General features: G+C 39.7%; 1 protein-coding gene across 7 annotated transcripts in view; it reads right to left on the bottom strand.

The window, feature by feature from the left end:
• Positions 1 to 727: 727 nt before the first annotated feature.
• TET3 (tet methylcytosine dioxygenase 3) overlaps positions 728 to 20846 on the bottom strand; it is a 97895-nt gene continuing 77776 nt past the window's right edge. For all 7 annotated transcript variants that reach the window (XM_056571503.1, XM_056571501.1, XM_056571500.1 and 4 more), the window contains 6 exons: positions 17517 to 17725; positions 17194 to 17344; positions 16377 to 16466; positions 9460 to 9597; positions 7648 to 7984; positions 728 to 5696 (listed from right to left, as the gene is read on the bottom strand). In XM_056571503.1, the coding sequence (XP_056427478.1) occupies positions 4036 to 5696; positions 7648 to 7984; positions 9460 to 9597; positions 16377 to 16466; positions 17194 to 17344; positions 17517 to 17725 (2586 nt within the window). In that variant the 3' untranslated portion in view covers positions 728 to 4035. The remainder of the gene's footprint in view (positions 5697 to 7647; positions 7985 to 9459; positions 9598 to 16376; positions 16467 to 17193; positions 17345 to 17516; positions 17726 to 20846) is intronic.

Below are 20846 nucleotides of genomic sequence, written 5' to 3' on the forward strand. Positions count from 1 at the left end.
TATGGAGTGGAACCTATTCAGAAAAAAACACATCTTCTGTGTTTTGGACCCACTTCTGGTTTAGTTTACCAGTTCTGGTTATAAATACTGACCTAAATAGTGCTATGTGACATTGGCCTTAAAGTGGATTTGTTAAGTCCCTATGTTGAGACCAGCATTGGAAAAAGGGGGAAATGCTTAATTCGTAGATATATAGTTTTATATTATTTTAATCAGTATTTTAGGTTTAAAAAAACTTACATTCTGTCTGGATAGAAATAGCCTGTAAGTCCTGCTGACCCCACCCACACACTGATTGCTCTGCCTGCCCACCATGGGGGCGGAGAAAACAAGACTCACAGGCTTTTTCTATGAGTCCTGACAGCTTTTTACCTAAAAATAATGAATCATCTCATAGAAAACTATATATCACCAAGCTCCTTTGCTGCTTTCAAATAGTTGACTTGACAGATCCCCTTTAAGGCAAGCCTTATGGAGATTTTTTTGATTAATAGTAGCTCTTTCACAATTGTTGGTAAAACTAGTGCACAAGCAGATGAGCAAAGTTACAGTAATTCGATTCGTCACGAACTTCTTGGCTCTGCGTTTGCTGACTTTAGCTTGCATAAATTAGTTCAGCCTTCAGGTGCTCCGGTGGGCTGGAAAATGTGGATACAGTCCTAGGAGAGAGTCTTTTAGGACTGTATCCACCTTTTCCAGCCCACCGGAGCACCTGAAAGCTGAACTCATTTATACAGGCTAAAGTCAGCAAACGCTGAGCCGCGAGGTTCGTGATGAATCGAATCACTGTAAGTTCGCTCATCTCTACTCAGCCTCATTTCTAGGTCCACATTTGATGTGGACACATTTTGGTATAAAATATTTAGTACTACATTGGACAATTGTGCACACTGTGGGTTTAGACTTGGGTCTTTCCATATAACTCTCAGTATATGGTTTCCCTATTTATCTCAACATGGTCATTGCCTCCTGCCATGTCAGCATGTCCATTCAAAAATCACAATGCAATTTCCCATGCAAAAAGAGTGACTGCCAATATGTTATAATCAAGATTCAAGGGGCCTCCAAGTCAAGAGAGGAGATATAGCGATGGTCACTTATTATTGGTAGGTGGTAACCTGAAAAAGGTCTATTCTTTTTTTTCTCCCCATAAACAGTGCCACTTATATGCATGTATTGAGTTTTGAAATTGCAGCTCATTTCCATTTTAAATAAATAGGGCTAAGCTGCAATAATAGGCACAAACTGTCATCAAAATATAGCGCCATTTTACTAATACGCAACAAATGGTACCCAACAAATGGCCAATCTAACAAAACATTGTGTTAATGTATAGGAATGACTAGACATTGGCAAAAAAATATTTCAACTACTGAACTCATCTTAAATGTCCTATTTTATTCTGTAACAATCTGTATTAACTATTCCAAAAATGAAAACTCAATTATAATTTTATATGTTTATTCTATCAGGTGAAGATGTTGTCAATTTCTGTCCTTGCAAGGGGTCTAAGCCCAATTTCTGGTTACCATTTTTCCATATATATATATATATATATATATATATATATATATATATATATAGTTACTGATTTTTTTTTTTTTTTTTTGTAAGGAACTAACTTTTTTTTCATCAAAAAACACGAATGAATGATTTATCTATTCAGATGAAGGGTGAAGAGTTTATTTTATACTGCAGATGTCAAAGGCAATTTTTATACAAGGTAAAAATTCTATGTAAATTTCACGGAGCCGATAGGTTGCTTTTTTTTTTTTTTTTTTTGGTCTTCCTTAGCAAAAACGCCACACAAAAGTCTTATGACGTCAACTTGTGCCAATGGTCTTGACCTATGTTCCCAGCCTGTGAGAAATGTACAATTACTCAATAACATTTATACAGAGCCGCACGGTATATTGTGGGGGTGGAGTGGCATTATATTATTCTTCTAATGGTTGCTCTAGACTGTACAATAGCAACAATTCTGTAGCTTACAAATTACAACTAAAAAAATTATATATATATTTTTTATATATATATATAAAAGCAGATATAGTAGTTGGTAGGACGGCCACATTGCGTTAAATATTCTACCTCTATATACATTTCTCCCATTATCTATGTATTTGCAGCAGGATAAAAAGTGCTTTAAATTCAAATTATGGAAACAGGCAAAAAAAGAAAAGAAAAAAGAAATGGAAAAAATAAAGCTATTTACAGACTGATGGTTCCAAATGCGTTATAAACCTAAATGCAACAAAAACAATTTATAATATTAAAAATTGAGTTAGAATTGGATTTACATTCGGTATTAAACAAACCACCCAATAGTTGGGACAGTCAATTATTATAGGTGCAATGTTTTTTTTTCTTAATTTTTTCACACGCTTGCAACCTTTACCCAATCTAAAGACTGATACATTTACCTGCTAAAAATCTAAATAGTCTTAATTCCACTACTTTCATAAAAATACTTTTATTTAATTCTTCTTTGTAGCACCTGCAATCTTTAGGCCAAAAAAATAGGTCTTGCTGTCATAGATATTTTATGTTGCAATAATTGTCTGGTTTCTAAGGAGATTAAGCACCAAACTCCTTTTACTCACCCCCTCCCACCAGAAAAAAAACAAAACACAAATATATATAAACAAAACCATAAAAATTAAATTACAAAAACGGGTTCAACACATTTACAGTAAAAAATAAAATAAAAATTGGTGGAAATTTTTCTAAAACATAATTAAAGGATACTGTGGTCCGCATGGCAGTGTTAATGATATAAATCAAACAGAGAATGCCCCAGTGCCTACCAGCCCCACGTATGCTATCCATCAGATACAGACAACAATGGCATAATATTCACAGTTTTCATTGGATGCAAGATACAGCAGCCCTTTTGTCTACAATTTAAAAAATAAAATATATTCCACTACTGCAGTAGTAGTTAAGTTGTTTTTAATATGTATAAGAAGCTCTAAAAAGGAGAACAAAAACAGATGTGCATTGAAAATGACAAAAAAAATTCCAATCATTAATTTCACTTAGGTGCAAAAAGTAGCAGCAAAAAGATTGTTAAAAGGATACTTTACAAACACAGGCTTTGTCTCCCACATGGTAAAAATAATTATATTAAATTATTACTTTTAATATTTCATTAAATACAGTTTTACATACATCACGACTGGAGGGTGGAGCCTGTGTTTTAGGTGATGAATAAAATGATTAGATTTTTTTTATAAATATATTTTAAATGTTTAAAAAATGCCACTTTAAATAATATATGGATTTCATCTATAGATTTTAGGCAGTCATATTCTCAAAGACATCTATCTCACAGGATGGTCATGATCGTTATGACAAATCCATTTTTAGATCCGTCAAAAATAGCGGAAAGCCCAAATGGACCCCCATTAATACTAGTGTAAACAAAAAATTCTGGTGGTCCAGCATAAGTTATGTTTGGGTGCCAATAATTTACAAGATCCAAATTGTTTATAAAAGGGCTACTGTATCTGTGGTATAGCCCGCTGCCATAGATCCATCATTACAATCGTCTACGAGAGTACTAGACCGACAAATAATGTACTTGCGAGCATACTTTTTGGTGGCAAAACAGCTATGATTTTGAGTAGCTTAGAAAACCTTTGCAGATGTGATTCAGCTATAAATTTTGCACCATTATTGTTCTATAAAATCCAATAAATATATGTTTGAATGTGATTAAAAATCTTTTTTTTTCTTTTTTTAATGTGTGTGTGTCTTGTAAAAGGACGCCAAGATATTCCTGTCATTGGTTGTACAACAGTAGGTTTAAAAAAAATGCAGATATAAATCTTCTTTTTGTTTTTTTTTAGATTAATTGAAAAAAAAAATATACAGTAATAGTTCTCTTGTGGATCATGTCCTGGGAGATGTGTACAGATACAGGATCCCCCTGTGGTACACAGGAGAAAAGAAAAGCACCAAAAATAGCACCATATTTTACAGTGCCGTCAAATAGCTTGAGGTACAATGGCCACAACGGTAGCTGTTTTAATCTCATATCCAGCGACTGTATGGTCCCGTAACCTTGGTATAGGCATAGGAAGATGAAGTGGTAAAAGAGTTTGTCAACATAGGAGCTGCTTGTCGAGTTGGAATACTGTCCTTCTTTTCGACAGGTGGGGTCTCTGTAGTAGCAGCACCACCCCACTTTCTCTTTTTGCCTTTAACTTCCTGTTTGATCCCCAATCTAGCAGCTTCCTCCTGCCTTAATCGTGCTCTTTCTGCCAATTGCTTCATTTTGGCTTCCCAAAGTGCCAGTCCATGGTTAGGCTGATTCAAGTTTTTGTGTTGATAGAACACCAAGGAAATGCGGGTTGGATGACAGCGATTGGGCTTCTTTAGAGGTGTGGTGGCATGAAGTTCTCTACGTGCACACTCTATAAGGATGGAGCCATGGGCCGGCGCTACAGCAACTCCTCCAATATTTTCATCAAGGAAATTGTGCTCACTGTCAGACCAGACTTCTTCATCCTCCTCCTCCTCTTTCTTGACCGGTGTCTCGTTCATGTTATCATCTAAACTAAATGGATCCCAAGTATCTGCTTTTAAAGGGGTTGATGGAGTGGCTGGAGAAGCAAACATATTCCATGACCTATCCTGCATACTGGCACTAGGTGTCACACTGCACCTATCATTACCAGCAACTGAATTCCAGAGCTTTTCTTGAAACATTTGGGTCTCCTTCATCGCACGCCCACTATTCCAGTTCTCTTGAGCATTTGCAGAATTTTCACTGAGCTTGCACGAACTCCAGACCTTTCCTGGAGTGTTCGAATCACGCTGACCAGTCTGGGTATCCATCCCATATATACCCCATTGCTTATTTGGTCCATGTATGTTCTTCAAACCCATGCCATTTGATTGGACACCATAATAATCTCTCTTATCCAGACCATTTGTTAAACTGGTTTTATCAGTGTTCATAACCATATTCTGGGGACCTGATGAATTTGGCCTTTCAGAAGAGGACAATGCCCCATTTGCTTTATAGGGAATGGCCTGATCATTTTTCGGTAATGAAAGATTCAAAGCAGGACTTTGAGAAAGAGAATGGACACTTGGGGATCTCTGGAATGCATCATGCAAGAATTCATTCATAGGTTCCTTCTTGATTACTTTGTTGAAACAGGATGAATAAGGAGTGTTATCCATTGGAGCCGGTGTAGTCCGGTGGGGGGTACTTGCAGATTTTTGTCTGTTTGCATCATGGAGGTTGTACTGCTGCATTATGTCTCCAGACCGCCCATAATTTTGCTCAGAGGACTCATTGCCATAACCATGGTTTAAACTTTCTGCTGCTGGTTGCATTTCAGACTTTTTGTCAAATGCGTTGCTCATCCATCCACCAGTCCTTGTGTCATTGGAACCATAATTCATAAACTGAGAAGGGACCACAGGATTGTTGGATAAGCCATAATATCCAAAGGGAGGAAGAGCAAATTTTGTGTGATAGCCATTTATAGAAGGCAGGTTAGGTGCTTGTGCATAGAAAGAATGGTAGGAGTAGACACTATTCATGCTGTATGGATCAGAAGGTCTGCAGCTGCCCAACACAGAGTAACTCTCAACAACTCCGTTTGCATTATACTTGTAGGTATTGTAGTGATTTGTAGGCTCCACTTTTATACAAGGCTTTACCTGTTGTGGCTGGGCACCTGTGGATAAACAGAGTACATTGGAGTTAGCAGATTTAAAACAGACAGTACTGTTCCTGAATGACTACGACTATACAGTATAGTTTACCAACAAGTCTACAGCCTTAAAAATCATGTACAAAGCAGTATTATAGTTCAGTACAAACTATGAAATGTTGGGGGCCATGCTGTTCCTCTGTGTGTTTCAGAGTATTCTTCTATTGGAACTATTGTATTTTGAATACACTAAAAGAATTGTCCTACTTTGTTTTGAGACAATCATTTAAAGGACATCTGCAGCGTTACAAACACTTATCCCCTATCCTCAAGATAGGGGATAAGTGTTTGATCGCGGGGGGTCCGAACGCTGGGGCCCCCGGCGATCTCCTGTACGGGGCCGCGGCTCTCCCGTGCAGGGGGGGCGTGCCAGCCGCAGCATGACGTTGCTGCCGGCACGCCTCCTCCATACATCTCTATGGGAGAGGCGGGGAGGCAGCATTCGTGCCTCCCCGCATCCTCCATAGAACTGTATGGGGACGGGGAGGAGACGGGGCGTCACCGTCGACCTCTAGGTCAATGCTACGCGCCTTAGCACTCACCATGAGCGCTTATGGCGGCGCCCCGTTAGGGAGATCGGGGGAGATAGGGGATAAGTGTAATGCCGCTGCAGTTGTCCTTTAAGACATTGCCATCTTATAAAGCAGGTTGAATCTGAGAAGAGATAAACAGCTTTAACCCAATCCATGAGCCCATAATGACATACTTAAAGGGGTATTCCAGGCAAAACCTTTTTTTATATATATCAACTGGCTCTGGAAAGTTAAACAGATTTGTAAGTTACTTCTATTAAAAAATCTTAATCCTTCCAATAGTTATTAGCTTCTGAAGTTTTCTGTCTAACTGCTCAATGATGATGATGTCACGTCCCGGGAGCTGTGCATGATGGGAGAATATCCCCATAGGAACTGCACAGCTCCCGGGACGTGAGTCATCAAGGAGCAGTTAGACAGAAAACAACAACTCAACTTAAGAAGCTAATAACTATTGGAAGGATTAAGATTTTTTAATAGAAGTAATTTACAAATCTGTTTAACTTTCCGGAGCCAGTTGAGATATAAAAAAAAGTTTTGGCCTGGAATACCCCCTTTAAAGTAGAAGGGATAATAGCCCATAGATAGGTGGACTGTTGTTTCACCCAGTGTTGGACTGGGGTGACCATGGTCCACCCCACAATTACTGTACATATTAATCGATCACTATTAGGTCATACATATAATGGCATGCTCTTACCACTGTTGATCAAATGGTAGGCCATTGTAGTACTGTTATGTCAAAGTGTAGTAAGAGATTTTTCCCATAAAGGATTAATCCAGGGAAAGTTTTTTTTTCCTGCACAGTCTGTCTATCTATTAAAAAAAAAAATATATATATATATTTACCCCCAGCTAGCTCTGCTATTGCTGCTCCTGATCCCCACTGTGCTCCACTTCCTGGTGCTGGGGGTCAATGCATAATATTACCACTCAACCAATCATTAACTGAGAAGGGACACCGCTGTGGCTCGTGATTGACTGAGTGCCAATATGATGTATTGGCCCCTCGCACCAGGAAGTAACGTGCAGCAGGGCTCGAGAGCAGCGATACTGAAGGAAGCAGGGAGAGTGCAAGAACTAAGTGTTTTTATTTTTTTATTTTATTTAGGCAGGCAGGCTGGATTAATTGATATTTGCCACTTGTACAGCCAATCAGCCACATAGACACAGTCAGTCACTGCGTCTATGTTAAATTTGGACACAAGAGGGGGCCTACTCTAGGTCAGAGGCCCACAAGAGGATTTACTTGCTTCCCTGTGTGCCAGTCCAACCCTTCCACCTAAGGAGCATATCTATCCCACATATACACTGATAATTAACAACATTGCCAATTTTTAAAAACATGGAGTCCTTTTTGAACAAGCTAAGTCATGACAAACCTTGGTTCTGCTGGTCTGTTGGCATCTCTGCTGGCTCCAGCTTGGTTTTATCCGGGGTGGTAAGTTTCTCTTTTAGAAGCTTTTTCTTCTCAGCTGCTAACCTCTTGGCTTCTAGCTGTCTCTGCCTACAAGACTTGGCGGGTTCAGAAAGCTTTCGGACTTCACGGGGGAAAGACGATAGCACCTGTAGTCCCCCTTTCCTCATCTTTTCTTGCTGACCTTCCTCACTCCCAAACTCATCTGTGTTGGAGACCTTGTAAAGCGGCAGCACATGGAGTTGCTCATCTTCAGCAATCTTACCAACCATCCTGTTGTCCTCCTTTGTCAGCGTGCATACCTTAAAAATACCCAAAATGTTAGTTTTTTTCTTTAAAACTGTAAAATTTTGTTTCGAACATTATATATCGCTGATCGGCTTCTCTACTGGTTCAGTATTTGACCAACACTAGCCTACTATGCAATGCATGTCCATTTCCTAAAAAAGTGCAAGTGCAAAGTTATATGGAAGCCACCACTAGGGGGAGCTAACTATATACCATTTTATTATTGAGTTTAAAGGGTTACTCCGCTCCCCAGGGTTCAAGAACTCCTGAACGCTGTGTGTGGGCTTCCGTGTTCACCCCCGCCCCCTCGATGAAAGTCTATGGGAAGGGGGCACAACAGCCGTCACGTCCCCTCCCGTAGACTTGCATTGAGGGGGCGGGACGTGACGTCACATGATGGGGCGTGACATCACGAGGGGGCGGGCGTGAACACGAAAGCCCGCACACAGCGTTCGGGAACTTAATGTTCCGGATGCTGGTGAGCGGAGTAACCCTTTAAGGTATAAAGCAGAGGTCTCCAACCTTTGGCTGTCCAGCTGTTGCAAAACTACAACTCCCAGCATGCCCGGACAGCCGTTTGCTGTCAGGGCATGCTGGGAGTTGTAGTTTTTCAACAGCTGGACAGCTAATAGTTGGAGATTACTCTTATATATAGCATATATATATATAAAGCAGCCAGCCAGAACTTTGTAACTAAATTCCATGACTGAGAGTTTTTGCGCTCTTTATTTTATTGGAAAAAGTAAGATTCAACCCCTATTAAATATGTTATCACCAAAGTTTTGTCTTATTTAGAAAATATTTGAATAACAAGAAAAGGTACTTGGGTAAACTTTAAAGGGGTTTTCCAGGAATCGAAAAACAGACCTATTTTCTTTCAAAGACGGCTCCATGTCGGTCTCCACTTTGGGTGTGGTATTACAACTTGGCTCCATTCACTTCAATGGAACTGAGCTGCAGAACCACACCCAACCTGGAGACAGACAGGGAGCAGTCTTTGAAAGAAATTATCTCTGTTTTTCAATTCCTGGATAACCCCTTTGAAGAGGTACGCAGAGGAACTGAACTTATAAGACACTTATCCACAATCCACAGGATAGGGGATATGTGTCTGATCATGGGGGGGGGGGGGGGAACCCCGAAATCTCCTGTATGAGGCCCAGTCTACTTACTTGTCCTCCGACCTCACCTTCCTGGCTAAGCGTAAGCGATAGCCCACTCAACCAATCACTGGCTGCAGTGATATCCTTGCTTAGCCTGTGATTGGCTGGCCTGTGATCCAGGAAGGTGGCGGCTGGAGCGCGCCAACGATGGGTAAGTAGACAAGCCCCATACAGGAGGGGGGGGGGGGTCCCAGTGGTTGCATGCCCACAATCAGATAAGTGTCTGATAAGTTCCTTTCCCCAGAGTACTCCCTTAAGTTTTTTTTTATTGTAAATTTTCCACTGTCCTTTTTTAGCTGATCTTATTTTGTAAATAGTGAACTTACCACAGTGCAGCCATTATAGAGATTGTGCTGGTCTTTGTGTGCATGGGCACAGAAATCCATACAGGCTGTAACACCGGAGAATGGACGCCCCTCTTCCAACCCAAGCCTGCAATCAATTGCTACTTCCTCATTGTTAACCTAAAGAAATAAGGACGAAGAAAATCAGTTCTAAGTGAATTCACCAAAATATTTTTTTAATACACATTCCATTGCAAATAATATACCAAACTATATAGACAAATGTGGTACTCCATAAAGGTAACAATCTGTGCAAACATATATATAGATCCTATGGAGAATTTGGTGTTCCATTTATACAAATATAAATTAAAAGAGGTATTCTGGCCATAGACATCTTATCCCCTATCTTATCTCCTATCTTATGACATCAAGTCTCCAGTCCCAGAAACACAGAGGTTTCCGAGACTGGAGCAGCAGCCCGGCAAAGAATGCGGGTGCTACACAGAGAACGCGCAGGGGGTCCCCCCACGATCAGATATCTTATCCGTTATCCTTTGGATAGGGGATAAGATGTCTATGGCCGGAATACCCCTTTAAATACACACACACACACACACACACACACATATATATATATATATATCAGTGCTGACAGATACAATTGTATCAAAAAATATGTGGAGGTTTCCCAAAATTAATAGAAAATTGTAGAAAACAAGGGAACCTTTAAAACTCGATTTTATTTCTATTCCTTAAAATTCCAACACCCTTCGTGTGATAAAAGTCCATATGACAGCCAGTGTTGAGTAGATGCAACTAGTCCGTCTATGTAGTTTCAGGCCACTTGTGTTGCACCCGGTGACTTGATTCCGCTCACTATAGATGCTCTGCTAGTGGTGCATATGGTTTTCTTTTTGTCACAGTGTATATGCTGTTGCTGTTTGCGCATAGATACAAATGCCGTCTTGCTGGTATTTATTGTTTTCTATTGTGTGCAAAAAGTAGCTATTTTCAAGATGCATACAAATAGCATTATATGATAAGCACATGCAGTCTCTTTTTTTTGTCTCAGTATGTGTATTAATGCTGGTATCATGTCCTGTCCCAGATCGCAGCTACAATATTGCACATATGCTCCCGCATGTATATTGCACAGTCCACTTAGATTAATATTATGAATCCCAAACAGCATATATATTAATGTCTTTCAAACAGAATATCTGTTCGCAAGTCGGCAATATTAATTCTGCTGTGACATATATTGTTCCATAACAGTTGCACTTAGCTTTATGATGTGTGGCCATGAGCTTGCATTTTGCATGTTGCAGGGACTCGTTCACATAGTGAGCTTGGCGATCTTGTCGATCCTTCTGCTGATCCTACGCGTTTCATCAAATATGATTCCTCAGGGATCTTTTGGCGTCCTTTGGCGTATCGTTACTGTTGTATCTGCAGCTTTGATGCCGGCTGTACATATTATGCTCGTTCGCGGTTGTTTGTCTATCTGTGACTCCTCCCTATGCTGCTTCATGTGACCCGCTTAGGCCAATCAGTAACCTTGCTGTCACTTACATCGCAAGGTATCTATCCTGATCAGGTCATCAATTTCAGATGAGCAGAGGTGAGACGTCTACCTGCGTCACTCAGGTGCACTTATTCCAAGTCTCGTTCTGAGCTCCGTAAGTCAAGTTGTTTTGTATCCGGCTTGCATTCCATCAAGGTGTGATGCCGTGGGAGGTAAAGTTAACTCTTGCAGTACTGATATCCATGTTTTCTCATAGGTAATGTATTTGTTGTTCCTGTTTCAAATTTAATTTGCAGTTTAGAATACTTTCATGATTTATCGGATGTTGCTGTTCTTATTCAACCTTATAAATATATTGTTACACATCAGTCAGCATACATTGTTTCATTTGCATCTTCTGGACTTACAAGTTTTGACTTTTTGCATAAAACAATAGATGTTATTGTATATTTTTCTGAGTTTATTATTTATATCTATTGAGATATTTATGTATTTAGTTTTTTCTTTTCTTTTTTCCTTTTTCTAGATCTTCTTCTCAGAGTGATTTTGTGTTTCCCACCTTTTATTCGGGGGTATTACACATATTTGAATTTTTTCTCATTTTTCTATGAAGCATGCATAGGAAATAAAAAGAACGCTTCTCTCTGGAGGAGCCGTTTGTCCCAGGCTCCTCCTCTATTAGACGGGGCAATGACCTCAATGATCTGAGCTTGAAGATCTTTTATGTCACTTTTATGATATGTTGAAAAATGAATTGCTACTGGCGTGTCTCTTCCGTGTACTATATCACTCACATGTTCCTGTAAACGTTTCTTGAAAGGTCTGTAGGTTTTACCTACATAATTGCAGGGACATGAGCAGGTTAGTAGATATACTGCACCTCGTGTATCACAGTTTGCAAATTGACGTATCCCATATTGTTTTTTAGTGATGGCACTTGTGAAATATTGTCCTTTCTTTATGTAACGACACATGGTGCATTTACTACATGGGAACATTCCTTTTGGTTTATCTGCAAGCCAATTGTGCTGTTTCAGTGGAGGAAAATAGCTATTGACAAGCTTGTCACGAAGGTTTCCACCACGTTTATATGTGATTTGAGGCATTTCAGGGATGACATCTTTTAATGTAGAGTCCATACTTAGTATGCTCCAATATTTTTGGATGATGCTACATATTTCTACTGCCTTATTGTCGTACGTTCCAATAATTTGTGACACATTCTTTGTTTGTTGTTCCTCATTTTTAGGAGCTAAGAGTTTCGACCTTGGTGTTGTCAGTGCCCTATGGTACGCTCACTTTAGTATTTTATTCGGGTACCCTCTATTTCTCAGCCTTGTTCTAAGTTCCCCAGCTTTAATTTGGAACTCCTCTACTGAGGAACAGTACTCGGAGGTATTGACCCATGGGTATTCCCTGCTTGAGTGGGTGCGGATGGCAGCTATCACATCAAAGCAGGGAATTGGTGGCAGTGTCCTTCCGGTGGACTGTTGTATGTACATTTCTGTCCTCTCCTATCCAAATCTTTAAATCCAAGAATTCCAACATATTAGAACTGATAGTGTTTGTGAACCTAAGTCCCAGGTCATTGTGGTTCAGTGCCCCAACAAACTCCTCAAACAATGCTTTAGTGGACCCCCAAATAATCAAGAAGTCGTCTATGAACCTAAGCCACATAATTATGTGGCTGATCCAAGACGACATCTCTGGATTGAAAGATTTGGAGAGGAGAGGACAGAAATGTACATACAACAGTCCACCAGAAGGACACTGCCACCAATTCCCTGCTTTGATGGGATAGCTGCCATCCGCGCCCACTCAAGCAGGGAATACCCACGGGTCAATTCCCCCCCGAGTATGGAGGAACTGTTCCTCAGTAGAGGAGTTCCAAATTAAAGCTGGGGAACTTAGAACAAGGCTGAGAAATAGAGGGTACCCGAATACAATACTAAAGTGAGCGTACCATAGAGCACTGACAACACCAAAGTCTAAACTCTTAGCCCCTAAAAATGAGGAACAACAAACAAAGAATGTGTCACAAATTATTGGAACGTACGACAATAAGGCAGTAGAAATATGTAGCATCATCCAAAAATATTGGAGCATACTAAGTATGGACTCTCCCCTTAAGGACCCGGCGTTTTTCGGTTTTTGCTCTTTCGTTTTTTCCTCCTTACCTTTAAAAAATCATAACTCTTTAAATTTTGCACCTACAAATCTGTATTAAGGCTTATTATTTGCGCCACCAATTCTACTTTGTAATGATGTCAGTCAATTTACCCAAAAATATTGGGGGCTTCCGTTTCTACGTAGTAAATTTTTCGGTAAAAATTACACCTTGTCTTTATTCTCTAGGTCCATACGGTTAAAATGATACCCTACTTATATAGGTTTGGTTTTGTATTACTTCAGAAAAAAATCATAACTACATGCAGGAAAATGTATACGTTTAAAATTGTCATCTTCTGACCCCTATAACTTTTTTATTTTTCCGTGTTCAGGGCGCTATGTGGGTTCATTTTTTGCGCCATGATCTGAAGTTTTTGTCGGTACCATTTTTGCATTGATCTGACTTTTTGATCGCTTTTTATTCATCTTTTCATGATATAAAAAGTGACCAAAAATACGCTATTTTGGACTTTGGAATTTTTTGGCGCGTACGCCATTGACCGTGCGGTTTAATTAGCGGTATATTTTTTTAATTCAGACATTTCCACACACGGCGATACCACATATGTTTATTTACACAGTTTTTTTTATTTATTATTATTGTAAATGCCGGGTGATTCAAACTTTTATTAGGGGAAGGGATAATTCAAAGGGTTAATGACTTTTTTTACACTTTTCTTTTGCAATATTATAGCCCCCATAGGAGGCTATAACATTGCATTTACTGATCTTTAACAGCGTTCAATGCATCTCCATAGGGATGCAATGATCAGTGTTTTCGGCGATTGATTGCTCAAGCCTGGATCTCAGGCTTAAAGCATTCGATCGGCGATCGGACTGCAGGAAGGAAGGTAAGAGACCTTCCTCCTGTAGTACAGCTGTTCGGGATGCCGCGATTTCACCGCGGCGATCCCGAACAGCTCCCTGAGCTAACCGGCACTTTTTGCTTTCACTTTTAGCCGCATGGCTCAGCTTTGAGCGCGCGGCTAAAGGGTTAATAGCGCGCGGCACTGCGATCAGTGCCGCACGCTATTAGCGTTGGGTCCCGGCTTCACTATGACACCGGGCCCGCCGTGATATGATGCGGGGTCACCGTGGGACCCCACGTTATATCACGGGAGCAGGACCAAGGACGTACTCATACGTCCTTGGTCCTTAAGGAGTTAAAAGATGTCATCCCTGAAATGCCTCAAATCATGTATAAACATGGTGGAAACCTTCGTGACAAGCTTGTCAATAGCTATTTTCCTCCACTGAAACAGCACAATTGGCTTGCAGATAAACCAAAAGGAATGTTCCCATGTAGTAAATGCACCATGTGTCGTTACATAAAGAAAGGACAATATTTCACAAGTGCCATCACTAAAAAACAATATGGGATACGTCAATTTGCAAACTGTGATACACGAGGTGCAGTATATCTACTAACCTGCTCATGTCCCTGCAATTATGTAGGTAAAACCTACAGACCTTTCAAGAAACGTTTACAGGAACATGTGAGTGATATAGTACACGGAAGAGACACGCCAGTAGCAATTCATTTTTCAACATATCATAAAAGTGACATAAAAGATCTTCAAGCTCAGATCATTGAGGTCATTGCCCCGTCTAATAGAGGAGGAGCCTGGGACAAACGGCTCCTCCAGAGAGAAGCGTTCTTGACTTAAACATTGCAAACAGTAAAACCATCTGGCATTAATGATTTTATCTCCTATGCATGCTTCATAGAAAAATGAGAATAAATTAAAATATGTGTAATACCCCTGAATAAAAGGTGGGAAACACAAAACCACTCTAAGTGAGAAGAAGATATAGAAAAAGGAAAAAAGAAAAGAAAAAATAGCTAAATATATAAATATGTCAATAGATATAAATAATAAACTCAGAAAAATATAAAATAACATCTATTGTTTTATGCAAAAAGTCAAAACTTGTAAGTCCAGAAGATGCAAATGAAACAATGTATGCTGACTGATGTGTAACAATATATTTATAAGGTTGAATAAGAACAGCAACATCCAATAAATCATGAAAGTATTCTAAACTGCAAATTAAATTTGAAACAGGAACAACAAATACATTACCTATGAGAAAACATGGAAATCAGTACTGCAAGAGTTAACTTTACCTCCCACGGCATCACACCTTGATGGAATGCAAGCCGGATACAAAACAACTTGACTTACGGAGCTCAGAACGAGACTTGGAATAAGCGCACCTGAGTGACTCAGGTAGACGTCTCACCTCTGCTCACCTGAAATTGATGACCTGATCAGGATAGATACCTTGCGATGTAGGTGACAGCAAGGTTACTGATTGGCCTAAGCGGGTCACATGAAGCAGCAGAGGGAGGAGTCACAGATAGAAAAACAACCGCGAACGAGCATAATATGTACAGCCGGCATCAAAGCTGCAAATGCAACAGTAACGATACGCCAAAGGATGCCAAGAGATCCCTGAGGAATCATATTTGATGAAACGCGTAGGATCGGCAGGAGGATCGACAAGATTGACAAGCTCACTATGTGAACGAGTCCCTACAACATGCAAAATGCAAGCTCACGGCCACACATCATTAAGCTAAGTGCAACTCTTATGGAACAATATATGTCACAGCAGAATTAATATTGCCGACTTACGAACAGATATTGTGTTTGAAAGACATTAATATATATGCTGTTTGGGATTCATAATATTAATCTAAGTGGACTGTGCAATATACATGCGGGAGCAGATGTGCAATATTGTAGCTGCGATCTGGGACAGGACATGATACCAGCATTAATACACATACTGAGACAAAAAAGAGACTGCATGTGCTTATCATATAATGCTATTTGTATGCATCTTGAAAATAGCTACTTTTTGCACATAATTTTCCATATATATATATATATATATATATATATATATATATATCTCAAACAGAACAGATGAACAAGCATTTGGCCAACAGATATCTAAAGTGCATAGCCAGCTGTAGAGCCCATGAACATAGAGCAGTACCACAGTCATATCTCATCTGAGACATTCACTTTTTTGCAGGGAGCCCACTATCTCTATAGTAAAATATAAAATGTGTGTTTGACGAGATACTACAAGGACACATGTTGTGGAAGCACTGTGGATGCTATGTAATAGGGGGACATTTATGGACAGTTTAACGAGGGCACTGTCATGTGGGCACCGTGGTTGGCTCTGTTATAGGGGTACTTGGTCATGGCAAACTATAGCTTAATTTGGGACTTCCCAATGGACCTACCTGATTTTCATAAGCCTGTGGGGCAAGCATCTTGTAAACTGGAGCAACCCTAGTAGCCAGATCTTGAAAGTTATCCTTAAGACAGTCCTCCTACAAAATATAAAATCAAAAACCATTTATGCAATACCTTATAAAAATAGCAAATGCTCCCTATACTCCATACATATAAGATGTCCAAATATTCATTATTCCTATTGTTACACAAGACACATGTAATTTTTACTAGAACACAGAACTATTGGGAAAATGTATCAGAAGAAGGACCTTCTTAAGACAACACTCAAGTTTGGTTTATTTTCTATGTACAATACTTTTATATAACACTGGGAAAAAGTAGTGCATAAGGTTTCAAGAGTATTCTTATCAGGTTCTGAATATATACACCTTCCACATACAGATCTAATTGTGTCCCATCATAGGAATGAAGGAGAATATATTCCAATATTTTTTATTTTTTTGGGGGGGAGGGGGGGTGGTTTTACTTTATTCTCAAGTAATAATTACTAATTACTATTCTTGCATTCAGATGAATGACCCATATCTAAGGCAAGTTTCATAAGTGTGTTTGGCATCCATTCAGAATAAATCTGTTCATGTAGATGAACGGATTCTGGTAAAAACTCCTCATAGACTTCAATGCAAACAATTTGGAACAGACATTTCAGTTCTGTTTATTGTCTATTTTTCGGAACAGAAAAAAATAGCTCATGCTATTCACAAAAATGGACTAAAGATAGGTAGGACGAAAACTGACATAAACTGATACTATAACTATAGTAAGGGAATGAAAACATGCCTATAGATGTTGACTACCTACCTCCTTGGGATTATCGCCAATTAGTCTAAATTTCCTTGGAGTTTTGCTTCGAGCATACTTGCAACCATTAAAGTACATGCTCCATGAACACCCAAAAGAGAAAGAAGCACCACAGGTGTTGGGGTCTTTGCCTTGGCACGCACAAGTCCGACTGAAAAGAGATGATACACGGTAATTCATATGAGACTTTCCACTAGTGTCATGTATAATTTACAATATACTATTACAGTTTTCATATGTAAAATGCTATAGGGATTATTCTAGATTTACTTAGGTGTCCTAAAATTGTTAGGGCCAGGCCTAGCTATGTATCAAAAACTCACTCATCATTCAGGCCACATCTTCTTGACGTTGGGTTTCCATATTTGGTGATGGTTTCAGAGATAGTATCATACAACTTATCACCAAAGGAACGAGGGATTCCCTCCCAAGCCATGATCAATATGATAATGACAGCATTCTCGCAATGGTGGCCAGCTCGGCGCCGGACCAAACACAACAGCTTCTCTTCCTCACTCTGACGGCGGATGACCTGAAAGGCAAAAGAAAAACTAGTCAATTTTTGAACTTTTCTGCTCATGAATGTTTGGTTTATTTTCAAACGTGGAAATTTACTGAAACCAATACATGTAAAGAGGTGTCTGACCTTGGTAAGCCCTTTCCATATACATTATTAACCCCTTAAGGACCCAGACCATTTTCACCTTAAATGGGCACTGTCACCAACTTTATTTTTTGATATGTTGTAGTACTTATGTACTACAACATATCTCTAATATACTTTTATTATTTTTTTTTTCATTAAAAAGGTTTAATTTACATTTAAAAACCGGAGTGGCAATCAGTCCTTTTTCAATTAGGCTGCACTCGCTCCCTGCCTGTCAATCAGACAGGCGGGAGCGAGCGCATTGGCTCCCCGGCCACTGGCTGGGAGGCCACTCCTCCTGCACATCACCGCCGCCGCCGCTGCCCCTGCACGCCCGCTGCCGGACTCTGCAGTAACTGCAAGTGTAATGAGGTATGCGGGGCGGGGGGGGGGGGGGGGGGGGATCAGGCTAGCAAAAAAAAAAAAAATAGGATGGTGGGAACTACCCTTTAAGGACCTGAGCATTTTTTGCACATCTGACCACTATCACATATACAATATGTCTACTTTATGTTTGCATCCTAAGTTGACATGTTTTACTTTTGGAAGACACCAGAGGGCTCCTGTCTATATAATATTTTCTTGAGCATTCACAGGAACCATTTTACCTGATTGCATTTTTTGATATACATGTATATCACCGTTCATAGATCTTAGCAGGTGGCTCCTTTGTTCTGACATAAGAGAGAAAATATTTTTCCATCTATAAACAGTGGTTGAGTTTTTTGAACTTTCCTCTATCTGTAGGTCATCCATCTATATATCCATATATATTTCTTGATTTTGAGTCATGGCATGTTGAATGTTTAATGGTTTTATATCATTGTGGTAAATCTATCTGAAGTCATTGATTCATTTCATTGCCTCAGGATAACGGCATTTGTTATAGATATATACTGGTAACTGTCAGGCATTGCATTAATACTCTCAGGTAGAATCAGACCTATAAAGAGTCATTACTCAGGATATCGTCGAGTCTTATTCAGACAACAAGAAATTATTGTGACCTTAGGTCAATTATTTTTTCCTTCTCTTATCCTTTATCAAGACAGCAACATTTAGTGAGACAGTCAGCCTCCTCTGTGTGTATATCTAGGGTGAGTGTAGGCGATTAGGGGTAGGTTCCTGTGCGGGGCCGTCCTTATCAGGACGTTCACTCCGCCTAGGGTTAGGGATAGCATCAGAGCCTCGAGCTATAGGGTCATCAGGTAGTGGCCGCACATCCATAGGCCAAGTGACCCCTAGGCCCATCCCCCCCCCGTCCCATCCCCTGTTCCCCCACCTTTCCCTTAGCTTTTGTATCTATATGATCCAAGACCTGGCAAGTCTCTATATCGGTTGGAGCAACTCTAAGCAAGTACAAGTTACTGCTTATAATTGAGTAAATATTTTATATCACGTTTGTTATATATTATTGGTTGTGGACAAACACACGTAACTTTTTGGGTGGGTTTCTTTGAGTTTGTTGTTTTAGTGAAAACAATAAAAGTAATATTTTAGTGTGATTCCTTTTACATTTGACACTTTGGCTTATAGTTTCTAGTTCTGTGATACTACTTTTGGCTTCAAAGTTTAGCAGCAATTTTCCAATTTTTCACAAAATTTTCAAAATCTGAATTTTTCAGGGGCCAGTTCAGTTTTGAAGTGGATTTGAGGGGCCTTCATATTAGAAATACCCCACAAATGACCCCATTATAAAAACTGCACCCCTCAAAGTATACAAAATGACATTCAAAAAGTTTGTTAACCCTTTAGGTGTTTCACAGGAATAGCATTTTTTCAATTTTTTACACTAACATGTTCTTGTAGACCCAGTTTTAGAATTTTTACAAGGGGTAAAAGAAGAAAAATCCCCCCCAAAATGTGTAACCCAATTTCTCTCAAGTAAGGAAATAACTCATATGTGAACGTAAAGTGCTCAGTGGGTGCACTAGAAGGCTCAGAAGGGAATGAGCGGCAATGGCATTTTGGAGTGAATTTTGCTGAAATGGTTTTTGGGAGGCATGTAGCATTTAGGAAGACCCGTATGATCATAACAGCAAAAAAAAAGAAAAACCATATGGCATACTATATTGGAAACTACACCCCCTCATGGCACGTAACAAGGGGTACAATGAGCCTTAACACCCCACAGGTGTTTGACGACTTTTCGGTAAAGTCAGATGTGTAAATTAATTTTTAAATTTTTTTCACAAAAATGCTGATTTTTCCCCAAATTTACAATTTTTACAAGAGATAATAGGAGAAAATGCCCCCCAAAAGCTGTAACCCCATTTCTTCTGAGTATGGAAGTATCCCATGTGTGGACATCAAGTGCTCTGCTGGTGCACTACAATGCCCAGAAGAGAAGGAGACACATTTGGCTTTTTGGAAGCAAATTTTGGGGTCATGTCGCATTTTGGAGGCCCCTATGGTGCCATAATAGCAAAAAAAAAAAAAAAAACACATGGCATACTATTTTGGAAACTACACCCCTCAAGGCACGTAACTAGGGGTACAGTGAGCCTTAATACCCCACAGGTGTTTAAAGACTTTTTGTTAAAATCGTATGTGTAAATGAACATTTTTTTTCACTAAAATGCTGGTGTTACCCCAACTTTTTCATTTTCACAAGGGGTAATAGGAGAAAAAGCCTTCCAAAATTTTTAACCCCATTTCTGAGTATGGAAATACCCCATATGAAGAAGGAGCGCCATTGGGCTTTTGGAGAGAGAATTTGTTTGGAATGGAAGTCGGGGGCCATGTGGGTTTACAAAGCCCCCATGGTGCCAGAACAATGGGGCCCCCACATGTGACCCTCTTTCAGAAAATACACCCCTCATGGAGTGTAATAAGGGGTGCAGTGAGCATTTAAACCCCACTGCCCTTTGACGGATCTTTGGAACAGTGGGCTGTGCAAATGAAAAATAAAATTTTTCATTTTCATGGACCACTGTTAAAAAAATCTGTCAGACACCTGTGGTGTGTAAATGCTCACTGTACCCCATATAACATTCCATGAGGGGTG

The sequence above is a fragment of the Hyla sarda genome, chromosome 4 (assembly GCF_029499605.1).
Source record: "Hyla sarda isolate aHylSar1 chromosome 4, aHylSar1.hap1, whole genome shotgun sequence".
Lineage (NCBI taxonomy): Eukaryota > Metazoa > Chordata > Amphibia > Anura > Hylidae > Hyla > Hyla sarda.